This window comes from Talpa occidentalis, unplaced genomic scaffold (assembly GCF_014898055.3).
Source record: "Talpa occidentalis isolate TD23 unplaced genomic scaffold, MPIMG_talOcc4v2.1 talOcc4.5, whole genome shotgun sequence".
Lineage (NCBI taxonomy): Eukaryota > Metazoa > Chordata > Mammalia > Eulipotyphla > Talpidae > Talpa > Talpa occidentalis.
In genome coordinates this window covers 46,325,095-46,337,193 of record NW_023604861.1, presented here as the reverse complement: position 1 = coordinate 46,337,193, position 12,099 = coordinate 46,325,095, and the positions used below count along the sequence as shown (strand labels likewise).

Sequence of the window (12,099 nt, the reverse complement as noted above, 5' to 3'; positions counted from 1 at the left end):
TGTCTCTGGTGGATTCTCTCACCCTCCCGCGCCTCTGGCCTGTACCCCAGTGCTTGTCTAAATAAGCAGATCTTTAAAAAAAATAAATAAAAAAATAAAAGGAATGTATGTTGTTACAAAGTCATTGGGGTACTGGGTTGAAGGGGAGGATCAAGGGGGAATGCTTAGCGTTTGTCCCTACTGAGCTCTTAGCTTATCGCAGACTGAGGGTGGCAGAGTGTCTTGGTGGGGGGAACGTACATGCTCTGTTCTGGTTTCTTCTCTAAATACCCTGAAGCTCACTTTTCGGATGTGCTCCTTTCTAACATTTAGAAAGGGCTTTTCTTGGCTGCCAGGAAGCAGGGAGCAGGGCTGTGGCGAGTGATTATCTGCGAGCAGCCAGGCATAAGCTCAGAAGCTTTGGAAAATTTGGGAAGGGGGGGACAAAGAGGCAGATTCTTCTTCCTTTTGTGGACTAGGGGAGAGAGTGCTTGCTGACATTTGCCTGAGTATGAAAGGAGGAACACAGATTTGAAAGTTTTATAGTTGTATGTTGAAACAGCTTCACACCGATATTGAAAACAAGAACCGGGCATTGTAAACACACCTTTATTTAAAATTAAGATTTTTGAAACAACTATACTTAGAGTGGCATCATAGGTGTCAGCTAAATAAGAGATAGTACTTAAGTTTAACCTTTGGAGGTTCTTTTTAAAGCACCACTTAAAACTTACATATTCTCCAAAAAATTAAATATAGAAAAATTTTTCTCTCTCAGGAATGAGTTTGAGAAAACATAAGGAAACAACAAAGCCAATTTTTTAACCTCTGCTTATTGATACTAACTTTGAATGCTCAAGTCAAAGCCATTTTGAGAATTTCCTACATTGTTCATTTAAAGTAAACCATATGCAGAGTTATCAGAGTCTTGGTCCATTAAGATCTATAACTGGTCACATAGAAGGTCATCAGCCAGATGAGCTCCACAATTTTAATTTGTCACACAAAAAAGTATAGGATTTGCAAGTATTTTATTTTATTTTTTTGGAAAATTTGAGAAATGACCACAATCACCACACACACAAAAATTGGACTAGTTTTAACAATCTCTGAAAACCTTAAGTTGTAGATTTTGAGACTAATTTCCAAACAAGGTAGAATAAAAGCAATACATAAGTCAACTACACTGCTTAAGTAGCTTAAATTTGCCAAGACATCTTCAGAGTAGGGTCTTTTGCACTAATTTCCCTGAAGAATCTCTAGGTCATTTTCTGGTTTTCACAACAAAGGACCTTTAAAAATCACTTTAAAAATCACTTTAAAAATCACTCTTAGGTGTTGGCTCTGCCAGCTCAACTTTTTCTACACATCCCCAGTCCCCAATATAACAGCACTAGTTGTTAGTGACTGTCTGGCTTACTCTTCATCCCTGCCTTATCGCTTGTTCAGTCGCTTCTCATACTTCTCGTGGCTGCTATGCTTCCTGGGTGGAGAAGCTCTGGCGGTGTCTCTGGCCTGGAAGTTGTGCTTGTAAGGGTGGGCTCTGTGCTTCTTCCGGTTTTCTTCTTTCTGGTTCTGGCTTTTTGCAGGTTCCTTGCTGCCTTCTCTTTGTTCATGGTCTTGCTCTTTATGGGAAGGTAGTGTGTTCTTAATTGTGTTAATTAAAAATCTTTTATTGGTACCAGCAAGAGGACACTTCATCCTGGGGAGTGAAAGGGGAGGAAGAAAACAATCACAAATCAAATAGTTTATTCTAAAGCTGAACCCACTGATTGTGGTTAGTGCCAAAGAATTCAGTTTCTACAGAATTAGGTTTTTGAATTTGTTCAGCTTTCCTTGCATGCCACCTAGTGTAAACTCTGAGCACATGGGGGAAAAGAATCAAGACACTTGGAACTTCTAAGACAGACTGGCTAGACCTTAGATCTGAGTATCTAAGCCCTATCTTCCTAATGTGACTAACTTCCCTACCAATCTATGTACAGGGTCACAACCACAATGTGAATTAAGTCATTACTTTCCCCTCAAGTAAGGAGCGCATGATTTGACTATTATCTGCACTTTGAGTTAAATTTATCACAGCTTTTAATTACCAAAAAGCAGAAATAAACCCCTCTCTGAGGAACAAGAAAAGCATATCCTGCTGTATCTTGAATACCCAAGCTAAATGATCTACTCCAGAAATTAAATTGTCCAAAGAATCCATAAAAATGCAGTAATCACTTTTTACCTTTAAAACGTTCTTACAGTTTATGTTGTATCAGGCAGCACTTTTATCCATCTACTCTTCTGCGTGAATTTCCGTACAGTGTATATTTAAGTATATAAATGACTCAAGCTCACCCATGGAGGCAGGGTGTAACTAAATTGTTAATTAACATCTTAAATATACTCATATACCATGGTATTTGTTTTATTTTTCGGGTGTAATAAAATTACATTTTGGAAAACACCACACAAAAACCCCTGCATGTTTTTCTTTGTTTTGAGTGATAAGTTTATGATTTAACTATAATCTGCACTTTGAGTTAAATTTATCACAGCTTGCTTCTAATTAGGAGGACTCTTATAGGAGGATGCTGATGTTGCTGATCCCCCAAATCATGTTACTTGGGTGGCTGTCATTAAACAAAAATGAATATAGTATTCTATAATCTTCATCTTTCTATTAAATTTTGATTCAAAGAGAATCCCACACAATACTTCAAGGTCAATTCACCAGCATGCCACTGTCCTGATTTTATTGCTTGGTGCTGTTTAAGGGAAACAGAAGCAGTCATCAGTCTGACATCATTTATATGGGGCAGACCTCCTTGGGTGACCAGAATGGCAGTGAATGTGGAAGTAGAAGGAGCAAAAACAGAAAATGCTTCCCACTGCAAATAAACAACTCTTGAGCTACACAGAGAAAACATCTGAAAAAAATCAAAGATGGTGCTGACATCCAAACCACTGTGGGTAATACTCAGACCAGGAAAAGTGACAGGGGAATGAACTAAACAAGGAAGAAAAGAATGGAGAAAGAAAAGGCCACAGAGTACAGCAGAAGCAGCAGGGATACTTAGAGGTGTTTATAGCACAGGAGTTTTTGTTTTTCTATTAACACTGGAGTTTAAAAGTCACAATGAGATGAGGGACAAAGAAAAACACAGCACTGCAAGTAGCAGGGGTCACAAAACAATTAAGTTCCCTGTCGTCCTACAGGGCTGCACTGAGCTTCTAGAAAACAGTAGACCAGTGTTATGCTATCTCAGTAGTGCAAGACAAAGGCATTTCTACCTCCTGGAAGTACATCAGCATTAGGCTGACTTAGAACCTTGGGCATGTTCTACAAATATCCCTATTTCCTCTTATCTGTTAAATGGTGATAATAATAGTGACAATCTTAAAGAGCTGGATGCAGATTAACTGACTTAATCACTACTCAATAAGAATAACAATGATGCTAATTTTTTAAACATTTATAAAACAATTAATTACCCCATGCAATTACATTGCCAACGTTAACTCATTTCATTTCTCCACCATTATCCATTTATAGATGGACAGAAGAGGAAAAGCAATTTATCCAAGATCCCAAGCCAGCAGGATGTGGGACTGGCATTGGAACCATTTTTCCTTCCTCACTATCCCAGATGGGACAGAAGAAGATTCAGTCAAAGTAAATGGTATACCAAGGGATTTTACTGTAACAGAATATTAAAAGTCCACATTTGAGAAAAGAATGTTAAGACTCTCACTTGTTGAAGTTACTTGCAAAGTTTTGATGCAGTATTAAAGAATACTACAATTTTCTGAAAAGGCCATTGTAATGCTTCTTCCTTTTCCAAATACATATTTGTATGAGTTTAGATTTTCTTCATATTCTTTAACCAAAATAACATATTACAACAGATTGACTGAAAAAGCAGACATAAATTCCAGGTTCCTTTTGTAAGTCAGACATTAAAGAGGCTTGCAAAAATATTAAACATTGTCACTCTTAGTACATTTTGCAAATATGGTTATTTTTATTAAAAATATTATTTAGCTTAATGTATGGGCTCTATGGGTTCATTATTGTTATTTTTAAATAAATTAATATATAAATACTTTAAAAATTGCTCTATTTAGGATGCCTCAAGGGAAGTTCCGGACCTCAAAGTGACTATTTTCAAGCTGGTCTCCGGAATCTTATTTTAGGAAGGCATCACTCCCAGAAGAATAATCTGAAAGTTAATAACCTAGAGGGTTCCACAGCTTGAGGTGAAACTGGAATACCTACTGGACATTGAAGACCAGTATGAACTGCACCAGAGGAGACACTGAAGAGATTATGTTTCATTAAGTAAGAGGTGGGTGGAAAGAGATGTCTGGAAGGTGTGGACCCTGGTGGGAAGCTGCCTTATGAACCATACATAGTTCTTGCACCTGGCCAGTGGCCCTGGGGAGGGAAGAACTCAGTGATATAGAGGTATACATCATTCACTGAGAGAAGACCCATGCAAAAGAAAGAGCTGGGGACTTCCCAGTAGGCCAGATTCCCAGTAAAGAGAACAAGGACAATGTAGTGGGCTGAACTCACTTCCCCCACTCCTCAGGACTGGTACTGACCTTGTGGAGCTCACTGACAGTGCACAATTTGCAGAGATTTGTGTATGGAGTCCCAAAGTAGGGGGAGGGGATATAGGAGGTACCACACACACAAGCCAGCATTCTCCCACCAATTCCTCAAGCATCTGGACCCCTCCAGGTACTCCCCATCCACCTAATTCAGCTGCTGCAAGATCAGGTCTCCACATCTATGGAGGCTCAGAAATGCCAGTGGTCAAAAATTATATAAAGCTGGGAAAAGCTTAAAAACCCACAGTGCCACCTACTGGAAAAGTAGAAGTACTGCAAATCTCTAAGTTACTGCTAGAGTCAATCAAAAAAAAAAAAAAAAAAAAAAAGAAATTGAAAGCAGCAAAACGAGCAGATGGAAAAATATAACACATGGTACCTTTACACCGCAAGAGATATGTAGTTTCAAGGAGAGAATAAGCACCTAGAATCCAACCACAAAGATATAGTAGGTTTTTTTTTTTTTTTTAAATTTTTTTTTTTTTTTTATAGAGGCATGTTTTATTTATTTATTTTATCTGTTTGTTTTTGTTTTCACATGCACTGGGTACAGTCAGAAGCATGGGAGGGTGAGAGAATTCACCAGAGCCAGAGTGGGGAGCAGAGCAGGCAGAGGGACCGAAGCACACCGCTGAGGGGAGCAGCGTGCGGCAGGAGAGGTCTGTGCACCATGTGGGACCCTCCTCCAGTGGCCGGGGAGCAGCCGGGGATCAAACCGGCGCCGCAGAGGCCGCGGGCAGCCTCGCAACCCAGCGCTCAACCGCTGCGCCACCGGGGAGGCCCGATATAGTAGGTTTTATCCTCCAATTGGATACAGAGTTCAAGATCATGGTAAATTATCTAGAATCCAACCACAAAGATATAGTAGGTTTTATCCTCCAATCGGATACAGAGTGCAAGATCACGGTAAATTCAAAGAACTGGAAGAAAATTCAGAAAAAAGAATGATCTGAGAGATAAAATTATGAACATAAAGTATAAGTTGAAGCTCTGAATAAGAAAATAACAGAGATGCAGAGTGTAAAAAGGTGAATGAGGGAGATAAAAAAATTCTGGAGAAAGCTATGGAAACAGAATAGACCAAATGGAAGCTCAAATCAATTTTAATTTGAAGATGATAACGCACAAAGGAGACAAGTGGAAGAAACAAACAAAGAACAAGCTGAAGAAACACTTCAATTATTTGACTCCATTAGAAAAGATAAAATAAGGATAAAATAAAGATAAGTATTACAGAAGGAGAATAGACAGAGAAGGGTACAGAGATCTTACTCAAAAACATAATAGAGGAAAACTAACCAAGCCTGGGGAAGGAAAAATAAAAGTCCATTAAGCTAAAAGAATGCTTGGTTATCTAAATATAAGGTGACCTATACCAAGACACATAGTCATGAAACTTCTAAGAGTTCAAGACAAAAAAAAAATATTGATGGTGGCTAGGGGAAAAAAAGTAGATATCCTACAAGGGCACTCCCATCAGGCTTACATCAGACTTCTCTGAATCAATCATAAAAGCAAGGAGAGAATGGAACGACATATTCAAAATGCTTACAGATTAAAAATTGTCAGCAAAAACTATAGTACCCTACAGGACTCTCTTTCAGATATAAGGGAGAAATAAATATATTCCCAGACAAACAGAAGCTAAAGGAATTTGCAAACAAAAGATCTTCTGTACAACAAATGTTGAAAGGAACTCTCCTATTGAATTCAAAGAGAAGAAAACCCAAAAAACAAAACAAAACAAAAAAAACCTGAACAAGGAAATAGAACCAGAAAACTAAAAACAAATGGATAGTAGCAAATCCTCATTTATCAGTAATCACGCTAAATCAAAAGGTACAGAGTGGCTGGTTGAATTTGAAAACAAAACACAACTTTCTGATGTCTCCAGGAGAACTATCTGAACTCCAAAGATAAATATAGGCTCAAAGTAAATGGTTGGAAAACAATCCTACAAGCAAATAGGACTCCCCCCAACCTAAAAGACAGGGACAGCCAAATTCATACCAAAATAGATTTCCAGTTAAAAATGGCAACAAGAGACAGAGATGGTAATTATAGAATGATTAAGGGAACAATACATGAGGAAGACAACATTCATCAGTATGAAGTTTTCTCACAATACTAAAAATAGATCTACCACATGATCTAGCAATTCCACTCTTAGGAATCTACCCAAAGAATGCAAAAACACTAATTTGAAGGTCTCTATGCATTCCTGTGTTCATTGTGGCACTGTTTACAATAGTCGAGCTATAAAAACAACCTAAGTGCCACAAATAAATGACTGGATCAGGAAGATGTAAAAACTACTTAGAAATCAAAAAAGATGAGTTTTCATGCCATTTCCACCAAATGGATGGACCTGGAAGGGATAATGCTAAAGGAAAAAAGTAAGGAGAATGACAAATTCTGGATGATGTCACTTATATGTGGAATATAGAGAAACAAAACAAAGGATCAGATAAAACCAAACTAAGAACTAGCCCTAGAAAGCTGACTACAGAACTGAGGCTACCAGAGGGGGAGGGGGAGAAGGGAAAACTAAGTGGGGAGGGATCACAATGGACCTGAGTGGTGGACAATGGCTGTTTTGGTGGTGGCTGCCAGTAGTAACAACAACTGAAGGGGGAGATCCTATACTTCTAAAACACCAACAGCAATGTAAAACAAGGCTACATTCCTACAAACACACACACACGTAAAATCAGATTTACTGAGATAAAACTTATATTGAATAAAATTTATGCCTTTACAGAAACAGTTGGGCAAATACATGAAGTCATGTAATTACCAACAATCAAAATATAGAACATTTCCATAACCCAAAAGGTTCTGCAGTAACTTCCTTCCTTCCTTCTACCTCTACCTCCTGGCAGCCAGTGATCTGTTTTTTGTCTCAATAGTTTTTGGCTTTTCTAAATGTCATATAAATGGAATCTTACACTGTGTAATGTTTTGTGTCTGGTTTCTTTCACTTAACATAATGCTTTTGAGGTTAATCCATGCAATATGTATTAGTAATTCTGTTTCTTTTTATAATTAAATAGTATTGAGTGTAGGAATACAACCGCATTTATCAATTCATCAATTGGCGGACATTTGGATTGTTTCCAGCTTTGAGTAATTATGAATAAAACTTATGAACATTACTTTGCAGATTTTTGTGTGGGCTTAAGTTTTCAGTTTGCTATAATTGGTTAGAAGAATTCTGTATGATGAGTGTATATTTATAAGAAATTTCCCATTGCTTTTCAAAGTTGCTCACACCAACGTGTGAGAATTTTTGTTATTCCATATTTTCATCTTTATTTGATAGTCATTTTTTTTTAAAGATTTATTTATTTATTTATTTATTTATACAAGCACTGGGTATAGTCAGAAGCGTGGGAGGGTGAGAGAATTCACCAGAGCCAGAGCAGGGAGCAGAGCAGGCATACTGACGAAATACACTGCTGAGGGGAGCAGTGGGCGGCAGGAGAGGTCTGTCGTGCCATGTGGGACCCTCACCAGGTGGTGGCGGGGATCGAACCGGCACTGAAGAGGCTGCGGGCAACTTGGCAGCCTAGCGCTCAACTGCTGCGCCACCAGGGGAGGCCCGAGTCATTTTTTTTTTAACTCACCACTGTACTGCATGTATAGTGGTAACTAGTTGTGGTTTTAATTTGTATTTCCCTAATTATTAATAACTGGCACTTTTCATATGTGTGTTGGTCAATACAGTATCATTTTTGGTGAAGTGTTAGTTTATATCTTTTGTCCATTCTAAAATTAGATTGTCTTACTATGAGTTGTTAAGAATTCAGATGATGATAATTTTATTTTTATAGTTCTACATTTTACAGATAGAATTCTGGAAGGAAATTTTCTTTCATCTATTATTTGGTAACCTCGAAGTGCCAGTATATATAGGGAACAGGATAAATACTTCCTCACCATTTAACAATTTCATGAATAATGATTTGGTTCTCTAGCATCATCTAACAGGGACCACTAAGTTTTCTATTATGGTTATTGTTAGAATCCTTCTCAATTCTGGAAGGTAATGTCATACCTGATGGAGATGACATTGTTTAGACTATCAGGACATACCTTAAAGTAAGGCCGGCCATGCCAGAAAAGATCAACTATGTGATTTAGGGTTGAGTTCTGAATCATGTGGTTATCAATCAATTTGGAGACATCAACCATGTGAGCAATCAATCAAACAATCAATCACGCAAGCAATGGGAACTCCTAAAAAAAAATCTCCGAACACTGAGGCTCTGGAGTGCTTTCCTGGTTGGCAATATGCCACACATATTGCCATATATGCATCACACACTGATGCTGGGAAGGAAATGTATCTGGACTCCATAAGGAGGACAAGAGGCTTTATGTTTGTAAACTTCTCAGACTATGCCCTTTATCCCATTTCTTATTTTGGCTGATTTTAATCTGTATTCTTTCCCTGTGATAAATTGTAACTGTCAATGTAGTAGCTTTCTATAAATCGTATGAGTTCTTCACACAAATTACTAAAGTTGAGGACAGTTTAGGGAAGCATTGAACTTGTGGTATTAGGAATTAAGGGCAGTTGTGAGGATTGTGACCTCTACCTTACTGTTTGGCTAAATGCAGGGACTGCTTGAGATCTGCAGTCAGTTTTTTTTTTATCAAGGACTTCTGTTTTCTTTCAGTGAGAAATGGTATTTATGTACCACTACTGGATCCCAGTGGTACTTACTGGAATCAAGTGGGTGGTCATTGTTTCTAGGACTTTTCTGGAACAGAGCTAGGAAAAACAACTCTCCTTGTTAAGAGAAAATCTAGCAGCATTTTGTACTGGTATTTCCGATTCAAATTTAGGGATGTAGGTTTTTATTTATTTGGATTTTATACTTACTTGTTATACTATTATATACTATTTTGGGAATAACAAAATCAGTATTACTTATAATAGTGACTGAAGACAAGTTAAGATTTCTTTGTAGTTCTTTTTTTGTCTTTTGGAAATACAGTCAAATATTCAGATGGTCTGAAATAGTTCTTCTATGTATGGCTAAGTTATCTACTGATTTGGCTAACTTATGTCCATTTGTTTTACTTTGTTTGATTTATAGGGACTAGTTTTTCTCTCTATTTAACTTTGTTTTATAGTTTATGGAACTCAAATGCAAATCTACAGACCATGGTATATTCAGAAGTGTAGCTTTTACTCCTATCCCATTTTTACATTGTATTTTTTAAAATGGGTCCCAGTGTTCCATAGGGTGGACAAAAGATCTAAAATCAGCATCTTCATTGAATGTAAATGCTGCTGCTAGAGTAATGTTTAAAAGAATAGTGGTAGTTCTTAAGTTCTCCCTTTGTTTTTATTATTAAGCTTTAACAAGCTCTATTATGTATAGAAACTACGATGGTTAAAATTTGTAAAACTAAAGTTCGTTTTATATAGCTTACTTGTCACATAATCAAAATATTTAAAATCATTTTGAAATAAATTTTTATTTACAAAGGACTATAACTAAAAACAGACATTCTTAAAAAAACAATAAACATGTATCAGACTCTCACACTGGGCACAGTGGGACCTTCGTAAGTCTTGGGGATTTGTGGACCAATAAGATAATAAAACTGTAAAACATATTCTCCATACACACCCCTTTGCTCACCTCCTCATGTGACGAGAATTCTTCAACATTCAGTCCTCAGCTGTATTAGCACTCCACCATTTGCCTCTTGGGTGATTTCCTCCACACCCATGATTTTCATTCCCCCTATATACTAAAAATTTACATATTTCTATTTACAGCCAAGTCTTTCTCTTTATTTTTTTTTTAAAGATTTATTGATTTATGCATCAAGAACTAGTGTGTGCAGAACAGGCAGACTGACAGAAGGACACTGCCGAGGGGAGCAGCAGGCAAGACAGGAGGGGTCTGCTGTGCCATGTGGGTAGCTCCCTGGCGGGCGGGAGATCGGGGATCGAACTCGGCTTTACAGTGCTGTGTTTAACCCCTTGCGCCACCAGAGAGGCCCCAAGTCTTTCTCTTTAACATAATTATTTAAGTTTTAGAAAAGATTACTCAGAAACTTACCAACCCATAGGTCCCATTGTTTCTGCTCTTGTTTTCCCACGTTTTGCCTCTTTAAGCAATTCTTCTATTGCTTTCCTAATGGGGAAAAAGGATAAAGTTTGAAAGGTAGTCAGTGATTAATGTGGAAAGTCAATTCATCCCAGGTATATGATCTTGGGAAGAGAAGGGCATTTGAAGCATGAAACTTCAAAACTGGTGGAGAAATTTTTCAAAATTATAAAATTAAAAAGAAACTTTTTATAGGAAGAGAAAAACACAAAAAAGAAAAAACAAGATAACAATGTATACCTACATTTAAAATGTTCAAATGCCATTAATTCTAAGAAATACTATCTAGTTCAACAATGAAAAATCTGTTCTGCCTATCAGTTAGGGAGAGAATAGAGAAATACTCACTCTTTCTCTATAATGGGGACTAAAGCTGATAGAAGAGATTTGGAAGAAATTTGGTAACATGAGCAAGTCTTAAATAATGTATAGCTGTTAACTATATCCCAAGAAAGCTTTCAAACAAGAATGCAAGACTATGTACAAGGATACTTTTAAAATTGTTGATAACTAAAGAAAAACAAAGTTAAATGTTTATTAAAAAAGGACTGGTAGCTTAGACAGTCATTAAAAATGAAGATAAATGAATATTTAGCACAGAAAATCAGTCATAACATGTTTAGCTTATAAAGTGGGCACAAAAAGTACACATAGGATAATTTGATTATACATTTATTTACAGGAATATATTGTACAGGAAAACATTTGGAGGAATGTTATCAAAATGTTAAGATCAGTTTTGAGGTGATTTTTATTTCTTGGCTTGCTCTCTGCATTTTTTATTTTTTTCTAGAGTAAATCTAAATTATTTGTGTAATTTTTAGAAAAAGAACCCAGAAATCTTATTTAGCAACCATATTGTGGTTGCTATGTCTTACTATGTCTAAGAGACCTTACTATGTCTAAGACACTGTACAAGGTACTACAAGTAGTAACATAAGAAGATCACCATCACTGGCATTAATATCACTTGTGATATATAAATCAAGTTAAGAAAATGAGCAGTGTAAAGGTGGAAACAAAAGTAGTCCAAAAACATAACTATAAATCAAATCACAAAGTTCTGAAGCTGATTATATAAAATATATATAATTATATAGATTATATATTCTACATTATATAGAGGCTACATAAAGAATGTGTTAGTTTATAAAAACACTGTTTAATACTTTTATTTTAACAAAGATGCAGATAGTTTAAAAAGACCAATATTAATGATTTTTAATAAAATACAGCACTCACCTTTACCTACCCCACTAAATAGCTAATTTCAACCTTTAAAAAATCTGTTTCTCCTGGTATTTACCTACATTTTTTAATAGAATACTTTCAAACTATTTCAACTCCTTAACAGATATAGCTGGGTATTTTTGTGTAACTTACACAT

General features: G+C 36.6%; 1 protein-coding gene across 1 annotated transcript; it reads right to left on the bottom strand.

Annotated features, from left to right (window-relative positions):
* Positions 1-559: 559 nt before the first annotated feature.
* Positions 560-10,759, bottom strand: POLR1D (RNA polymerase I and III subunit D). Its single transcript, XM_037527074.2, has 2 exons — positions 10,665-10,759; positions 560-1,681 (listed from the first exon to the last, which is right to left on the bottom strand). Exons 1-2 carry the CDS (start codon positions 10,679-10,681, stop codon positions 1,414-1,416), a joined length of 285 nt encoding a protein of 94 aa, XP_037382971.1. The 5' UTR covers positions 10,682-10,759; the 3' UTR covers positions 560-1,413.
* Positions 10,760-12,099: the final 1,340 nt, after the last annotated feature.